The 19,039-nt window shown below is 50.0% G+C and overlaps 1 protein-coding gene and 1 pseudogene across 1 annotated transcript; one reads left to right on the top strand and one right to left on the bottom strand.

Annotated features, from left to right (window-relative positions):
• Window positions 1–257: 257 nt before the first annotated feature.
• Window positions 258–2,576, bottom strand: LOC136467704 (metalloendoproteinase 2-MMP-like). The gene has a single exon (XM_066466470.1). The coding sequence runs from the start codon at window positions 1,504–1,506 to the stop codon at window positions 409–411; it is 1,098 nt and encodes a 365-aa protein (XP_066322567.1). The 5' UTR covers window positions 1,507–2,576; the 3' UTR covers window positions 258–408.
• Window positions 2,577–4,918: 2,342 nt separating this feature from the next.
• LOC136467703 (protein JINGUBANG-like) lies at window positions 4,919–6,377 on the top strand (annotated as a pseudogene).
• Window positions 6,378–19,039: the final 12,662 nt, after the last annotated feature.

Genomic DNA, 19,039 nt, shown 5'->3' on the forward strand with positions numbered 1-19,039 from the left:
TACGGTGGGTTCCTCTTTCGTCAGTGCTTATAACTACTCCATAGCGTGTTTAATTTTGTGAATTGCTATACAAGACATTTGACTCTAATTAATCCGTTCGTGGACGAAATGGGATACAGATGATCTGACGGAGGATAGAAGCTTCTGACGACTCTTGGACCAAAACAGGGCAGGCGCCGGCGCCTGCCGCCGCCATACGATCTCCGGGCTGTACCCGGAAAGAATGCCGCTCCACGTGTCCACGACTTGTAATATCCTTCTGTGATCTAAAGTAGTACTGTATTATATTATTCTGTAATAGTAATCATAGTATGTACACAAGAATCTTATCCAAGAATCAACTAATCGAGCAAGAAATCGATGTAACGACTAACGAAGGCCGTGGCAAAAATGACAAGCACTAGAGGTCTACGGCACTAGGACTAGGAGCAGGCCAACTGCCGCAACTACTCCGACGAAGACTCTGTCCGGTCGGAATCCCGCGCCGGCGCTACTGTCCATCTCGCGGCTGCTCGTCGCCGGCGACGTCGGCGTGAAGTTGGGGTTGCTCCCGTACAGGCTCTGTATCCCCTGCACGTCGTCGGCCTCCAGCTCCACCTTCCTCGTCCCCGTCCGGATCGTCGGGTACATGATGGCGTCGGGCACCGAGGAGTGGCCGAGCCCCAGGAGGTGGCCGATCTCGTGCACCGCCACGGACTCCAGGTCCACCGCCCCGGGCGTGGACGAGCGCGACACGTCGCTGCCGGCCACCCACGCCTCCGCGGCGTCGAGGTGAAACCGGCCGTCCGTGGGCGAGAAGGCGTGCGCGAGCGTGCCCAGGGGCCCGTCGAACGGCTCGCCGTCGCCGTGCGATCCGGCGTAGAAGCCGATGGTGATGTCGGCGTCGGAGTCCGACGCGGTCTCCTGGAACCGCAGGTTGGTGGCGGCGGCCCACCGGGAGAAGGCGCGCGCGAAGACGTCGCTCAGCGTGGTCCGGTCGATGGACGTCGCCGACGTCGCGGTGATCGCGTACCTGAGGTCCCGACGGAACGGCGGCCACGTTGGTTCGCCGGGGAAGTAGGCGTACAGGTGCCTGCCGTGGGCGTCCGCCGAGGAGCTCCTCGCCATGGTGGACGTGCCGTTGATGACGTCGGCCACGCCGCAGCGAGGCGCGACCATCTGCGAGACGGTGGACGGGTCCAGCGCACCGGTGGCGTTGAGCCCGAAGTTGCGCTGGTACGTCGCGATGGCCGCCTCCAGGTCCTGGTCGAACGCGTCACTGAACGGGGACGACGACGGCGGCGGCGGGAGGTAGCCGAAGTGGCTGAGGTAGTCCTTGAGCCCGGCCAGGCCCTGCCGCTCCTCGCCCATGTGACAGCCAGAAAGGTTCTGGAACGCCGCCCACGGGTTCGGGAACGATGGCGCACCAGGCGGCAAGCCGGACGGGAAGGCCGACGCCGGCAACGCGACCGCGACCGCGAACGCCATAACCGCCACGACGGCGGCAGCTTGCGATACACCCATCATCAGAAACCAGAGGAAGTTTGCCGGGCCGGCCGCGCAGAGAGAGAACACGCAGCAAGCCGAGCTGTCACGTAAGCTTTAAGGCTCGCTACCCGATATGTCACGGGCAGCGTGGTCAGCCGGCCGGCAGGTACGCGGAGCCGGGTGCGGGTGGCTAAGGAGTAAGGAGCGGGAACAGAGCCCCTCCGTTCGAGTCGGGACGTCGCAGCTCTGTGCGTGTGGTTTGGTGAGTACCCTTTGGTCAAAGAACTTGTCCGCTGCGAGTTGCTGTCGTACCACGGCTGTGATCGGCGTGAAGTGACGGGTTCAGAATTGAAAAAACTGCGTTTTGCTTTTCAACGTTGCTCACCGTCACCGGCCAGAGAAGCTTCTGCTTGATCGGTTTCCGGCGAGCTGCTCGATTGGTTCAAAAACGGAGAAGGGTCGTAGGCTGCCGAGCCCGGCTCCGGGTAACATTTCTTTTAAGCGTAACCAAAAGCGAAAGGAACGAGAGTACAGAGAACCACACGCCTCTGAATTCAAGTCTGAATCAACAACTTGTCAATCAGAATCATATACATCTAACGTTTTTGCGCCACTTGACAGAGCAAACAATTGAAGAAAGATATGCATGTGAGAAAGCAGGTTTTTCGGTGGTACAAGGGGAGGTATGCCACGCTCGACAAAAGCAGTTCCTCGACCTCCCAAAAATGCGGTTACAAGCACCTCCAACTGCCTGATTCAGCTGAACCCTATGGAGTATGGACGCATGAGAAAAAAGAACGACTCTTCCGTACTTGATTTGTGCACAAACGACATTTCCTGAATCCCCAATGTCTGCGACTTCTCAACGCGGAGGATGATGGCGAAGCCTGTGCCCAGTGGTGGACAGAACGGAGTAGAGTCGAAGGCCGCTCAAGAAGTCAATCCCGGTGTCCGCGTCATTTCTTACAACTGCAACCAAAAACAATAGGAACAAGAGGCGAGATAACATTAGTCTGCGAATTCTGACGGTCTGAGTCAGCAACTTGCCAATCAGACAATACGAACAATATCTATTTGTCTTCTAGTTAACCGGGAAAGTAATGTTGAACAAAAGCAATTCTTCAACACCCCAAAAGAAATGCAGTTACAAGTAGCACCACCTGATTCAGCTTGAGCCCTATCTGTGGACGCATGAGAAAAGAATAACTCTACTGCACCTTTTTTGTGTGCAAAAGGACATTTCTTGAATTCCGATGTCTGCGACTTTTTTTTAAGAGTGATCTCAATGTCTGAGACTTTTCAACGCGAGCTGCACTTACCCTGTAATACCAGTTAGCGAAATGATCAAGCAACTGACTCGTGTCGTGTCTGTTTCAGACTCTCAGCTTTGAGCAGTTGGAGAATACTCCTATCTGGCAGTCGTTCGTCAGACCTCACAAGTTGCAGAATATCCAGGAGGGGTTCAGATTCAGACTACGTTATTAGATTTCGGGTCTGTTTACATTGCAGAATTGCCAAATTGGAATGGCGTCGGCATACAGTCCTTCTGGCCCAACATTTATTGGGGCTGCTGGGATTATATCATGCTGGGCCTCCTTTGTTAAGGCCTGGTCCTTTGCTGGGCCTAAAGGACATGGCACTAGGCCGACACCGTGACACATCGTGACACATCAGCTGCAGCTGGATCTGTCAATTAGCAGATGATGACTAGCTCAAGAAAAAGAAAAGAGAAGAAAGAAAAGCAGATGACTGTTCTTGAGCAGCGCGCGCACCCGCGAAATGGCGATTAGAATATGTCACTCTCTAGCCTCGTACAAATGCTAACGACAAGCCTATTGACCGAGCAAGTGGTCTGACTTTATGGGCCAGAATCTCACAGCTCCACTACAATGAAAAAGCCATCTCCAGTCGACAAGACGCTTCGACTTGCTTTGCGGCCATCGCCTGAAACTCTGAATGAGTTTTCACGAGCATAAGACACACATGAGAAACCAAAGTTTTTGCTTGGCTTACATTACATGTGGAGAAAAAACCTAGCTTTACTCGTGACCATCATCTAGAAGCTTCAGAGGAACAGGGTACTTATCACCTTATCAGCTTGAGCCCGGCCCACACAATAATGCATAAGGACATCTAATTCGAGTCGGCAGATAGGTGGTCCAAGGCCGTCCTCCTCAAGCCTGTCTAGAAGTAGATGTGATCACAGTTACAACGACAAAGCTGGCTTGTCCTGTACTCATGCTAAACTATCTGCTTGTCTCGTCATGCTCCCGAGCTGATTTGGTTTCCGACGATCCATTGAACACCGGACGCGACTCCACGTCTCCACCACTCGCGTTGCTGTTGTCCTGTTGATGCAATCGGCATATATATATCATTCGCTTAATTACACCGTCCTTGACAAAGAATATAATCAGTTAATAGCCTTGCATACCACTATGTGTTTCCAAAGCCTGAATTGTTGTTATCGCTGCTTGTGATCACAGCAAACACAGTACATCTTGTGAAAAATAATCCCTCTCGGTTTCACTGAGAGCAGATGGCGCAACGGAAGAATAATGTGTGTACGACGAGCATCGCAGGGAGATCGGAGACAGCAACTTGGGAACAGTTCCCGGGATGGACTTTGCGAGACAGTGTGGGACAGTACATTGTCCTGTGATTTGTCTTTTTATAAAAATGTCCAGCGATTCATTCCATGATGCCTACTGGCTACTGGCTGTGGTTCCAGTCGGGTGCAGCGTACAGGTGCATATCGCAATCGCGAAAACCACGTTGGTACTACGCTGTTCTTTGCCATATTTCAGGTTTTCATTTTTTTTTTCAGTTGTGCAATACAGCAAGAGAAGAATGACAGTCCTCCTATATTGATCTTCGTCTAAGTTTCTTTTTGGAGCAACTATGCTGCATACACCCATGCCGGAAGAGATCGATGGCAACGAGATGGAGCCATGGGGGACATGCTATCATTACAGGATCACCTTTCTGTAGAAGAGAATTAATGCATGTTGCTTGCAATTAGGCAAAAAGGGAATCTGCTAGGGCTCCGGAAATGGTATGTAGGGCAACGCAAATGCTTCCATTGATCCCCGCACGCGGCACTTCGAGTCTTCGACATTATTCTCTCTTTGACGACAACGCCCTCTGTCAACGCGTGGAAAAGAACACAGACCGCTTTAGAATTTTACCTGAACAGCTTATGATTTTACTTTTGACCAGTGGTAGATAAATTCTCGTTATCTGATACAGACACTTTACCAATGCGAGATTTTGCTGTCGCGATCTGGATCACTCTCGTCTGTCCTATCTCCCTTTAAGCGGGGCAAGTTGGTATGCCATTTGGATTTGGTTGCTGTGCCGCGCGATGGGGCCGCCGGCGCCGGGCCATGTTCTTCTTCAGGTCCAAGTTGCAGGTGTGCGAATAAAGGAAATCTTATGCAGCTTTCTGGATCAGAGCCACTACGATACTTGCTCATACAATGAAACAAAGCCGCTGCCTTTTTGGCTCGTTAGATTCTTCATCAGTTCCATAAATTCCGCCAGTGAGCAAGAGCTGAACCAAATCCGGCACGAGCCTGCAGAAGCTATGCTCTCTCAGGCCGTGTCGCTCTCGTCTCAACCAAGCCTTCCTTCCCTGCCATCGTTAGGTCCCCGCAACCCAAACGTCAGCCCTTGCCACCACCAGTGCGTCGCCACCCTCAGAGACCACTCCTCCTACGTCTCGGCTCTCGCCGTTGACGGCCACTCGCTGTACAGGGCCTCGTCGGACGGCCGCATCAGGGTGTGGCCATTGGGCGATGCGAGCGGAAGGCAGGAACAGCAACGGGATGACGACGACGGGTGCAGGGCTACGATGGTCGTTGCCGCGTGCGACAGCTCCGTGAAGTGTCTTCTCGCCACGGGCAGCAACGGTCTCCTCCTCAGCTCCCACCAAGACGGCAAGATCATGGCGTGGCGGACCGGAAGCAGGAAGGATGGGACCCCGTGCCTCGTTCTGCGAGCCGTCCTGCCGACCAGCGTGGAGCTACGTGCATGTCCGGCGGCACCGGTGGCGCACCTGGGTGCACCACGTGGACGCGGTCACCGCGCTCGCGGTGTCCCCGGACGGCGCGCTCCTGTACTCGGCGTCGTGGGACCGGAGCCTCAAGGTGTGGCGGCTTCCGGGGTTCCTGTGCGTGGAGTCCATCGCGCCCGCGCACGACGACGCCATCAAAGCGCTGGCGGTGTCGCCCGACGGGCACGTGTACACGGGCTCCGCCGACAAGAAGATCAAGGCGTGGAGACGCCACCCGGAGCGGAGGAACAAGCACGTGCTCGTGCAGACGATGGAGCGTCACAGGTCGGCGGTGAACGCGCTCGCTCTAGGAGCCGACGGGAAGGTGCTCTACTCCGGCGCGTGCGACCGGTCGGTGGTGGTGTGGGAGCGGGGTGACGGCGGCGCCGGGCGCATGGAGGCCACTGGCACGCTCAGAGGGCACGCGAAGGCGATCCTGTGCCTGGCGGCGGCCGGGGACGTGGTGTGCAGCGGCTCCGCGGACAGGACGGTGAGGGTGTGGAGGAGGGGAGCGGAGAATACAGGGTACACTTGCCTGGCCGTCCTGGAAGGCCACGGCGCGCCTGTGAAGAGCCTAACTTTGGTGTACGGACGTGACAGCGGCTTGTTCAGCGGTTGGGGCGACCCAGAGGAGGGATCGTCCGGTGGTGGTGGTGGCGGCGGCGGACATTGTGCTATTGTTTGCAGTGGCGCGTTGGACGGCGAAGTGAAGATTTGGCGCGTATTGTTTCCAGTTCTCTTGTAGACAGTATACTGCTGCATGACAGCATGAGCATGAATCATGATGCTAAATGCCTGCGTGTTTGAACATTGAGATTAGCGTAGGGGATTTGCTACACTTGGTCTTTGGAAAAAACGACATCTATTTTAAAACATTGAGTTGCATACACATACTGGTCCAACAAAAAAAGCTTAAACTAACAGTGAAAGGTGAATAATTCAATTATATACTTAGTTTCAACACAAGATATATAAAGTGAATTGCCCACGTGGCTACGTCTCTTCATCAACTTAAGCTTTTGAGTTGAACTATCGGTGCATGCAATTCAATATCATATCAAAGCTAGAGGTTTAGAATTCCAATCGTGGTAGGCACAATTAAATAAAATATTTGCTAACCGCTCATATTCCACGTGTGAGGCCTAAGGGAGCCTCAACGTGAGCAAGAGTGTTGTAGTATAAGTAAATTGACCACCTCTCTCTAAACAAAGGAGTCTTAGCAGATTTTACTAAGAGTAGTAGTAAATAATAAATTAGAGACATAACTGATTTATTGTCCCGTATGTGACCCAAAAACTCACGACGAATCAGAGATTAGAGTCATAATTGGTTTTACTGTCCCCTATGTGACCCAAAACCTCACAACCATAGTGAATTAGATATTAGAGCCTTAATTGTTTTATTGTCTGATTCGTGATCCAATTTCACGACACACACTAATACGAGTTAGAATAGCACGTCTAAATACGGTACATAGTCTAATTCCAAAATGTATTCAAATGACTTACCTATATATTTCATAACTAGTTAAATAAATATTTATTTGGTACCATATATAAATGTTAATATTTTTCATATAAATTTGGTTAAAGGTGAAATTGTTTGACTTCTCGAAAAATAAGAATTGTATTTTTTTGGACAGACAGAGTAAGTCAAACTGCTCTAGTTTTGAGCAAGTTTATAAAAAAATGCACCAATATGAACAGATCAAATTAGCTTCATTAAATCTACCATGAGACACACTCCAGTAATACATTTTTTGATATTGTATATGTCTTTTTTGATGAAACGATATTGTATATGTTAATCAATATATTTTTTCAATAACAAGATACTACTATTGCTGGTTACTAATAGGACTAGCGATAGTGTCGACACCTTACGCGAGTGATGCAGCCATGAAAGCTTGATGTCTTATATGCGCAATGCTGCCTCAAGCTTCGATGTCAACCGGTCTAAAGTTCATATTTTACTAGCATTTTAAATATATATACACATACATAAGTTATATGTTTCTAAAGTATAGGATGTAATAGTTATTTATGTTTGTAGTTTTGAAGATTTGACCAGATTTTGTAAATGTACTCCCTTCATATTCTTTTATGAGGCGCACATCATATGAAGATTCAAATTTAAAATCTTCAATCAATAGTTTAGCTAATATTTTTTAACTATTATAATACAAACTTGCTACGACCAGATTTATAATCAAATATACTATCAAATTATCATAAGTTTATAAAATAAACTATATAAAATAAAATAAATAATTGACCAGAGTGTAATTTGGAGACTGTCCCATATCAAGTTGTGCCTTGTCAACGAAAACACGGTAGTATTATTTTTGTGAAACCATACATATCTAATTGTATGATCACTCTCAAATTCAAACTCAATACATAAAAACTATTTTGTAGTCGAAGTTTGCAATGAACTTAAAACAACATCAAGACGTCACTTATTGTGACTGAAGGGTGGTGGGATATTTTGCAAGAAGCTTGGTCAGCTAATGGTAAATATCATGTGTGTGTTTTGAGAAACATATCATGGATCGTGCTTGATGTGCATTTCGGACTCACTCATGCAATCACCAGCCAAAGCCTGGCCCAACTCTTCTACTCTAGCAACACGTTCTTTCCTTCCTGGACCTAATCCGGCTGGCCGGCCTCAAACGGTATTTTTGTCAGGTGGGTACTGTGACGCTATAGAATGGGCTGCTGCTCCTGGAAAAAATACAGATCTGGCCGCAGTCTTGACAACCCCTACCTTGCCAATTGCCATGCTACAGTACAGTGATGCAGATGGTCCAGCTATATCACTACACTGCAATCTTTGCATGCATGTGAGCTCGTTATATTTCAGTCTCCATCAAGAGACAAATGGAGATTTCCGGTCGGAACGCTTCCCGTGATAGCTGACGGGTATAAAATACAGCTAGCTTCCGGCCGGGATCGGTTCCGGCACTCCGTTCCGCTCGAAACGAACGGGCCCTTAATGGTGACAGTGCGGCCCTAGGAAGAACACTCTTTGCCTATCAGGACATTACAAGCTGGCAGATCATTTTTTCACATCAAATGTCACTCATACCTGGATGCTTGATGATATTTGCGCGTTTAAATGCAGAGGCATTCTGTTTTGGCGATTTTGCGTTGTGTTCTTCCACAGAGATAGCAGATATGCATTTTCGTCCAGGATATTTTTTTAAAAAAAAAACATATCACCCAGGAAGGTTTTACCATCTCAAATACCCACCATGCCAATCCCCATGTGCATGCATATCCAGTGGCCTACAGAGTAGCCTGAAATCTTATGGAGTTGGATTCGTCTGTTGTGCCATTGCCAGCCACCACTGCGCTGTGCAAGCTCATTGGAGCGTTTGTTTTATCCCATTTGCCTGCATGGGACTGGGAGATGCAATCTGCCCAGCTGTGGGTCACACTGATGGTCAATCATTCACTATAGATTGTGATCTGCCGTTCAGCCAATTTTGGTTGTAATCTGACAAATTCTACAGACAAGCAGTGGGCCCTTGCATCCTCTATGCAGCTAAGCATACCTGCTGTGTGTTTATCAGATTTATCTGTGCCGCATTATGCTTGCAAAATATCATCCTCAACTTAGGGCCTGGACACGAGAGCTCATCGCTAGCTAGCTAAAAATTAATTTAAATTAGCTATAGTGCATTCAAATATAAGGGTGATATGTGTACATGCATCGCAAGCGTGAATGTGTGGCTATGTTCATACATGAGAGAGTGTGTTTAAACCTCGTACAGGGTGCAATAAATTATTTGAAGCTAATTCCACTAATCCTGACAAAAAAGAGTCGATGAATCGGAATCTCCTTCTCAAACCCGGGGTTCCTCGCGGATCAGTCTCCCACAAAGATTTAGCCCAAACAGACAAACACATAACTCATGTGCCGGCCCAAGTACCTAAATGACAAGCCAAAGGGGCAATCAAATCTCCGACCGGGAGGCCTGGCCGAGGAAGAACAGCACCCACTTTCCGATTCCGGTCCACCTCTCCGACCGGAGCACTCGCTTCGATCTTCAGCCCGCCTCCAGACGGCCTCTCCGACCGGAAGGCCTGACCAAAGTACTACTTCCGACTCCGACCCGCGTTTTCGACCGGGGATGTGCCAAACCCCTGCTCACGGCTCTTCTCCGACTGGCACGATCAGAGCCGACTGGAACCAATCGACCGGGGACGCCCGCTTAGAAAGGACCAGGGAACGAACGGAGAAAGTAAGGTAGGGCGCATAAGTCAAACCACGATACCAGGGACCGTACCCTGTACACCTGTAGAAACAGTACTCTGCAACCTCCCTGGCACAATAGAGCCCAAACAGTGTTGTAGGCGCCGATATTTTCCCTATAGTATTATGGGCGTCATTAACTCCCATACGGTAAGGCTCCCTCCAAATGCCTTTGGACATCGACAGTGTTGTGGGCACCGACATTTACCGTACTGAGTGAACATGGTTAAACTCCTCACATGCCTCTGGGCATCAACAGTATAGCAGGTACCGACATCTGTCATACCCAAACAAGACGACGCAACCTCCCACGTGCATCTGACATCCAACAGTGTTGTGGGCGCCTACCATCATCCTGTACCCGTCGGCATGGGCAACAAGGCTTAGAAGCATACGTACTCTCTTCCTCTCACTTGTAAGGCCATCCCCTTCATCTATAAAAGGGGATGCGCTCTCTCCCAACAGAGAGGTGGATTCAAGTTGATCTAGATTCATCAGATCGATCAAGTTCACTAATACACAACCACAGAACCGCCAGGTTAGAACCATAAGCACACGCTTGAACACTTAGCTCATAGCGGGGCTCCCGTCACTCTCGGCCCTTCCGACTGGACCTCTTGTACCCCCATCTTTCTCCCTCTCGTTTGTAACGTCACTGCAAACTTCGAGCACCTAGGCTTAGGAATAAAGTCACCGATCGACTCAAACTAGACGTAGGGCATGTTGCCTGAACCAGTATAAACCCTGTGTCATTGAGTGCTAGGCCACCTCCGATCACAACGTACGGCAAAATTATAAATATTTACTTGTTGGTCACTTTCTGCACCGACACTCCTAGAAGTGTTTTGATTTTAGATTCTTTTCAAGAAACGTTTAGGACGGTGAATTAGAATCACTTTATGAAAACATTTGACTAGTAAACTAGATTTATGATCCATGAGAAAATATAAATTTCTTAAAAATATAAATATAAATATATTTAAAAATTCAATTTTTTTGTGGGCAAGTAGCGACTTAAATACAACCTATTTGAACTTGGTGCACATCTGAAGAAAAAATAATTGTTAGTGTAAGGAAAATAGACCCTAGGCTTATTTACTTTGAATTTTAGTGTTTGATGACCAACACAACCAAATTGGACTAATGAATTTGCAAGTGATTATTTTGTAGTTCAAAAGGGTGCAAGACGTGACTTGGACAAAGGCAATGTGATGATCCGATGATCAACACCATAAGCAAGACCCTAGAAGCACAAGAGAAGACCCAAGATATCAAGCAAAGTCCAAGCATAAAGATAGGAACCAAGCCAGACGTAAGATCGCGAAGAAACGAGCTTCACAGCACTGACTGGACGCTGGTGGCATAGTGACTGGACGCTCTGATGAAGAGGCTCTGCAATAGCAGGCGTCAGCAACAGCGACCGAATACTGAAGACTAAAAGTGATCGGACGCATCGATGGCACTGTTCATCATCCCGGCAACACACTTAGTACTGACCGGACGCTGGCGGTAAATCGACCGGACATTGGAACTGTAGCGTCCGATCGAGTACAGAGAGGTTCTAGAGCGGCAAAGTTACGACCGGACGCGTCCGATGGCATGTGATCGGACGCCATCAGTGTCCGATCAGTTGATCATGGCTCTAACAGTTGGGATGACCGGATGCATTCGGTTAGGACGAAAGCAGCATCCGGTCAGTAGCAGAAAAGCGGGATTTTGTCCCCAATGGCTACTTTCTCCGTGGGGCTTATAAATAGACCCCCAACCAGCCATTTGAGATAGGGGAAGCTGAGAAAACATACCAAAGGTATTGATACACCATTTTAGTGATCTCCACTTGCATAGTGCTTAGTGATTCATTATGTGATTAGCATAGGTGCTTTGCGAAGTGCTTAGGTTGATTAGACCACCGCTTATGCGCTTGCTCTAGGTTTAGACATAGTGTTTAGTGAGGTTTGCATACCTCTTACCACTCGGTGCATGTGCGCACTATTGTTGTACATCAGAGGTGCTTATAGTCTTGTGAGATCATACCAACCGCGTTTGTTGTGTGGCCACCACCGTGTACCGAAGGAAACAAGGTCCATGGCGGTTCGGCCGGAAGCTTGATAGTGAAGACGGCTAGAAGCGGTCTAGGAGAGGCTTGCTGGAAGGCACACTGGAGACCCACTTGCACGTGGAAAAGGTCCGGGGCTATCCACAGAGTTACCCGACCAGGAGCTTGGCCCTTGCGAGGGATTCCTTGCGAGGGGCTCCAATGAGGACTAGGGGGAAGCTTGTGCACTTCTCGATACCTCGGTAAAAATACCAGAGTCGTCGACGGAAGTTTGCATATCTCTACCTTACTCTTTAGCTTTCGCACTTACATTGTTTGCATAACTCCTTTTACGGTAGAGATAGCAACACACTAGCAAAATTGTTGTTGCATATTTAGATAGTTTATCTTTTACATAGGTTTTGCTAAGAATAGAAAAAGAGATCATAGTTTAGAAGTAGAATTTTAAGTTGCCTAATTCACCCCTCTCTTAGGCGTCACGGTCCCCTACAAGTGGTATTAGAGCCGGTTAGCTCAATTTGGACCTTTGACTTCATCACCGTTGAGCCGACGCTATTTAGAGTGGTTGGGATGGACACTGTCGGTGTTTTGAGTAAACACCAATGAGTAAATTTGTATTATTGCACGTTGGACCTAGATGGTGTGCTAAAAAACACAAGGTTTATACTGGTTCAGACAGAATATCCCTATATCTAGTTTGCGGCTGCTGCTCGTGTTATTAGCACTAAAAGGTTCGTAGTAGGGATTACAGACAAATGAGAGAGGGACGGGTCCCAAGTCTCTGATGGAAAGGTTGAAAGGACGCTAAGAGCTTGGTTGCTGCTTAGCTGTGTGTTATGTGATGTGTGATGTGTTGAATCGATCCCCCTCTTAGCAGGGTGCCCTGCCTTCCTTTTATAAACCAAGGGGAAGCAGGGATTACAGATGGGAGAAAGAAGAAAAACCAGAGGCAAAGAAGGTCCTTCAAAGGTGCTGGGTCTTCCTTTTCCTCTGAGCGAGCCCTGCTGACACGACAGATGGTGCTAGGGATAGCTCCATGTTGGGCATTTGTCCGCTGATGATGTCGTGCTCTGGCTTGATCAGCAAGTGGTCACGTCCCATCCCGCCCCGATGAGCGGCGCGACGGACCAGGGTGTTGATCTGTGACCCTACGGGGAGCGGACGGTGCAGTGACCGCACGTCCATCACTGTAGAGGATGTGAGTCTCCTCCTGGACCATAGTGGTTATCGTATTCTTCCATCAGGATCCACGCCCGAGGGCAAATGGCAGCACCCACAACACTGTAAGACAAATGTTGGCGCCCACAACACTATTCGAGCTCTGACATGTCCGAAAGGGCTTTAAAGCGCCCGTCTTGTCATATTCTGATGGTACTTTCCTGTAGGCCCACAGGGTATGGTCCTCGGTATTGCGGTTGACTTAAGTGTTCTGCCTTATCTACGCGCATAGTTATGGAGCAGCACGCAGACATCGGGTGAGGCGGAGCCAGCCCTCGGACATCGGGTGAGGCAGAGTCTGCCCTTAGATGTTAGGTGAGGTGGAGCCAGCCCCCGGATGTCGGGCGAGGCAGAGTCTGCCCTCAGACATCGAGCGAGGCGGAGCCAGCCCCCGAGGGTCTAGCAAGGCGAAGCCAGCCCCTAGACATCGGGCGAGGTAGAGCCTGCCCTCAGACGTCAGGGTCGGGCAAGGCGAAGCCAGCCCCCTGATGTCGGGTGAGGCAGAGTCTGCCCTCAGACGTCGGGTGAGGCAGAGCCAGCCCCTAGGGGTCGGGCGAGGCAGAGCTAGCCCCCAGACATCGGGTGAGGCGAAGCCTGCCCTCAAATGTCGAGCGAGGCAGAGCCAACCCCTGAGGGTTAGGCGAGGCAGAGCCAGCCCCTAGACATCGGGCGAGACGGAGCCTGCCCTTGGACATCGGGCGAGGCTGAGCCAGCCCCCGAATGTCGAGCGAGGCGAAGTCTGCCCTTAGACATCGGCCGACGCAGAGTCTGCCCTTAGACATCGGGCGAGACAGAGCCAGCCCTCAGACAGCGGGTGACATGGAGTCTGGCCTTGGACATCAGGCGAGGCGGAGCCAGCCACTGGACGTCGGGCGAGGCGGAGTCTGCTTGGGGCGGGGCCCATGGTCCCGATGGATGGACAAGGAGAGACCCGATAAGTGGTGTAGTCACGCTCTTAATTGTATGGATGAGTCAGCGTTCGACAGTTGTTAGCTCCTCCTCTTCGGGTACCCTAATATTGGTCCCCAACAGTAGCCCCCGAGCTCCCAGGCGATTCGAGCATAATTGTCTGGAGGATTTTTGATTTGCCAGCTGGTGCGCATGAGCGCACTCAGTGGGTGTAGCCCTCGAGCCTGCGGAGGAGTAAGGTACTCCTTCAGAGGATTTTTGAAAAGAGAGGATTCTGAGAGCCTTGGCCCTTCATTGTTGCCCATGGTGTGCCCTGAAAATGCGATTTCTTCTTTGCCGAGGTCGGACCCTTCACGGGTATGGTCGTGAGATTTGGTGGTTGTTCAGCCAAATAGCTCAATTAGGATCCTAACATCCTGTTCACGGGGATCCGGTCAGTGTCAGCCCAGCTAAGACTCGATCATGGGCCAAGACTCCCATGAAGCTTGTGCGCTTGAGTTTTGGCCAATCATGGGCCCATCCTTTGTCGTAAGGGTGCCTTGGGATGGCTATCGAAACCGTTGATGGGCTAGCCCTCTGTCGATGAAATATGGTCGGCAGTCTACCTAGGGGTATGCCCAAGGTAGTAGATTATTGGCAGACAGATGCGCAAGCCTCAAACAAGATGGTGACGCAAGACAGACACGAGGTTTTATCCAGGTTCGGCCGCCAAGAAGGCATAATACCTACGTCCTGCGTCTGATTGTATTGCTGTATGTCAATGAGAGATGTTTTTTAGAGGGGTCCCCTACCCGCCTTATATAGTTTGGGGGGTAGGGTTATAGATTTGGAAACTAATTCTAGCCAGTTACAATTGCCATATGTGGCCGGATAAGGATTCCTATTCTAACCGACTAGGATCTTGCTTGATCGCCAAATCTGCCTTGACTCCTTACATGGGACTTCGATCAGGTTGGCTGGGCCATGCGTCGTCTTTTGGTGGACCGGACCCACTGATCCGGACCAGCCCAAGCCTAGCTGTAAGGGTATAGGGGTTAATACCCCCACAGCTAGTCCCCGAGCACCATGTATTATGCTGCGACACGCCATTTTTACCTTCTCCGACAAGTAAGGCTTGAGTCCTTGACATCCCTGACCACCATTGTCGCCGGAGAAGTAGGTTGTCTGAAGAATGTATGGTGCTCTTAAGAAAATAGAAAAAGATTTCCATCCTGTGAACTGTGCCCACTTGTATTTCTGAAAAGAAATGTAAGTGAATCTTGAAGCGTAGCATCCTTGATCATCAGAGGTGTAGTGGTTGAAAAGCAAACACATTCACCGCAAGGTGAAGTGTGCCCACTTAGTCCCCGAGCCTGGCAATAGGTGATGTAGGCACGTGGTGCTAGGGTCTAAAAAGAATTCCTAGTTAAGTTGAGGACCCAATTGTCGTACAGGCAATACAAGATGCACTGGTAGGTGCATCATACCGATGTAGTCCCCGGGCTTGCTGGAAGGTGAAGTATGAGCCTTGTAGCAAGGTCTAAATAAATGTCTCTCAACTGTATGTGAGTACAAATCACATGTAGCTGAGAAAAACGATCTCTGAGCAGTGGTCGGGATAGTCCCCGAGCACGATAGTAATCCTTACAATCAGTCAATGCATAAGGGTCAATTAAATAAACACGTTCACTGCAAGGTGAAGTGTGCCCACTTAGTCCCCGAGCCTAGTAGTAGGTGACGCAGGCACATGGTGCCAGGGTCTAAAAAAAGAATTTCTATTGAAGTTAAGATTCCAATCATCGTGCAGGCGATACGAGATGCACCGGCAGGTGCATCGTACCGATGTAGTCCCCGAGCTTGCTAGAAGGCGAAGTATGAGCCTTGTAGCAAGGTCTAAATAAATGTCTCTCAACTGTATGTGAGTACAAATCACATGTAGCCGAGGAAAGCAATCTCCGAGCAGTGGTCAGGATAGTCCCCGAGCACATTAGTAGCCGGAGCAGTCCCCGAGCACGGCAGTGGTCTGGCAGTTTCTGAGCACGGTAGTGGTCTGGGCAGTTTCCGAGCACGGCAGTGGTCTGGGCAGTCCTCAATCTCGGCAGTGGTCTGGTCCATCATTGAGCACAAGACATGCAGCGAAAAAATGAACGCCGCTTGTATTATTATTTGGTGTATTTATTTATCTCCTTACTCTGTCAAGTCCAATCGGACACGTCTGGTCAAAAAAGCAGATGGGTATAACACGTCACTCTATCTTCTTGCTCTTTCTGGCAAACAGTTGCTTGGCACCTGTATGGAGGTGCGTCAGTGTGGGCCCTCTCACACTATCAATGAAGAGGCGCGTACACTGGTGATGAAGGGGTGTGTTTATTGGCGTAGATCTCGAGGTTGTGAAAACAACCGTCTGCGGCATGTGCGCACGTCTCCCAAGAATCTTGGGCGGACAAAATGACGGAGCTCTTGGTTATTTATAATATAGAACTGGTAAGTTACTTTTTACCGATCCCCATTGTCATTCGCCACCGCAACCTTCTTCTTCCTCTTGCCGAACCCTATTCCTCCGAAAATCATCACCAATCCCCCCTCCACCGCATCCACCCCTTTAGCAAGGGCAGATTAATGGTGAAGAGAGATGCCCAGAAGAAAGGCGGAGTCATGGCGAAGGAGTGGTGGAAGTCAAGGAGCAATGAGCAGACCATCGAAGACCTCGTCACCATGGGAGTGCTCCACAACAAGGCACTCGCGGGATGGCATGCGCCAGAAGGAGAAAGCTTCCCCGATCCACAATCAGGTGAGATTGTGGTTTTCAAGGATTTCTTCAAGCAGGGTTTTAGGGTTCTAGTGCACCCTTTCCTTCAGGGGCTCTGCTTGTATTATGAGATTGGGATTTGCAATCTGCATCCCAACTCGATTCTTCTTGTCTCCACTTTCATCCATCTTTGCGAAGCCTATGGTGGCTTCCAGCCCCATTTCGACCTCTTTCGCCATCTGTTCTATCTGTGGAAGAAAGGGAGCGGTGGCTCAAAGATAGCCGGAGGCGTATACCTCAATCTACGTGACGGTATGAAGGCCCAGTACTTGCACTGCCCCTGGAACACCTCACTGGACGAATGGTACAAGAAGTGGTTCTACATCCACGAAGAGCCGAACATGATCACCCTGTGCGACATGGGGTTGATTCTGGAGAAGAAGAACAGCTGGTCAGAGAAGCCCGAGCACTTGGAGCAGATTGTATAACTGCTCGGGATGATCCCATGGGGAAAGCTGGACGGTCCAAGCGTGGTCGGGAACTTCATCAGCCGAAGGATCCAGCCCTACCAGAAGAGGGTACATCCTAGATATGAATACCAGGGGACCGTAGATCCAACGAGGACCAGGAAAGAGGCGCTTGACAAGATCGAAGTCAAGGCCATGATTGGGGAGCTATTCAACTTAGCTGATCCCAATTATGTCAGGTTAAGCGACATCGAGCACGCCTTCAAGCTGGCCCGACCTCCCCCAAAGGTAAATGATACTTCCTTGTACCTATAGAGTTATGTTGTAACAAAATTTGACTGTGTTGTCGCCTTTATGTTTCCCAGAGTAATGGTCGTGACTGGGCAGCAGTGTTCGTGTCTCCACCCCCTGGTGTGGATTGGCCACAAGTTGTCGGCTCAACCGCCCAGACCAGTGCCAGGACCGAAGACGTCGACTGGGTGGTACTCGGGGTTGGGGAGGAGGCAATGGCCAGGGCTGCTGGCAAGCGGCCGGCGGCCAACAAACGTCGTCAGGCCATCTTCCCCCTTTCAGACGATGAAACAGAGGATGCGGACATCTTCTGACTCGTCCCTCGAAAGAGGAGACAAATGGAGTCAATGGAGCAGGGTGGCTCCTTTGTGCCAGCAGGGATCGCATCACCGACCACTACAACACAGAGGACAAGTGGAGGAAGGGTCGAGCACCAAACCCTGGCGCTAGTACTGGTCGTGGAAAAAGACCCGATGGAACCCGCCGAGCACGTGGAGCAAGCATGGTCGAAGAGACGCTCCTTCGCCACGTCATTCCATGCTTCCAAGCTGTAAGTATTTGTAACCTTGATGTAAGCTTACAATTTGTATTGAATAATAATGTCTTCTAAACTTTTCTCTGATATATTAGGTCAGCGTCCACCAAAAATCCTGACCAGCTAGCCGGGTGCGGTACGACTTCGCCAGTAATGGCGGAAAAAACTGCCCAGCAGCCAGCCGTGGAGGAACCTGTGGAAGAAAATCCAACGGCACCTCAGCAGACGAGCGCCCAGGCGATAGTCCCTGAGCAACTGGTCGAGAAGAGAGCCGAGCCAAGTACAAGTGCTTCGAGCACTAACCCTGCTGAGGAGGACACTTTGGCGCCCAGGGGACTAGACCAAGCCGAGGAGCAGCAGCTGGAGGTGGCACAGAGCACGCTTGCCGATGCTACGGCTCATGGGAAAGCCATAGTGGTCGCAGAGACTACAGACTCTAGACCAGCACCACCTCCTGAACAAGAGGCTGAAGAGGACAAAGTAGAAGAGATCCTGGGCCGTCCCCAAGACAAACGACAACATGTATATGTGTCGCGCTGGCGGAACGATGAATGGGTTATGCATGAGGAAATCCCAAGGTCAAAGAGACCCTAAAAGTTGAACGAGCAGCAAAGCGTCTGGTGACAGAAGTTCAGGTATGTTTGGCTTGACCACTTGATCCTGCTATTTAGTCGAACTGTCTAACTTAGCTTGTTTATATATAGGACTTGATGAAGACCGCAAAGTACCGAAAGAGGTGCTTCGACCAGATTGAGGGAATCATGGCCAACAATAGAGAACTAGCGGCCGAGGTGGAACGCTTGCACCGCCAACTTGAAGCCGCCGACCAGGAGAGGATGGAGCAAGAGGCACAGAACTAGAACCTGGTCGTCCAACTCAGTAACAAAGAGCAGGAAAAAGCAAGTAAGTTGTAATTTTATCACAGCAAGTGCATGACATGTGTTGTTGCATTGTTGGTAGTGATAGCTGTAGTGCAGGCTTAGAAGCCAAAGTAACCCGCCTCCAGGCGGAGAATAGCCATGTGACCGTAGAGTGTGGTCGTCTAAAGGAGGACAAC

Source organism: Miscanthus floridulus, chromosome 7 (assembly GCF_019320115.1).
Source record: "Miscanthus floridulus cultivar M001 chromosome 7, ASM1932011v1, whole genome shotgun sequence".
In the NCBI taxonomy this organism is placed as follows: Eukaryota; Viridiplantae; Streptophyta; class Magnoliopsida; order Poales; family Poaceae; genus Miscanthus; species Miscanthus floridulus.

What these genes read in the sequence shown, in the direction of transcription:
- LOC136467704 (XM_066466470.1), bottom strand. Translation starts at nt 1,506, where the DNA reads ATGATGGGTGTATCGCAAGCTGCCGCCGTCGTGGCGGTTATGGCGTTC.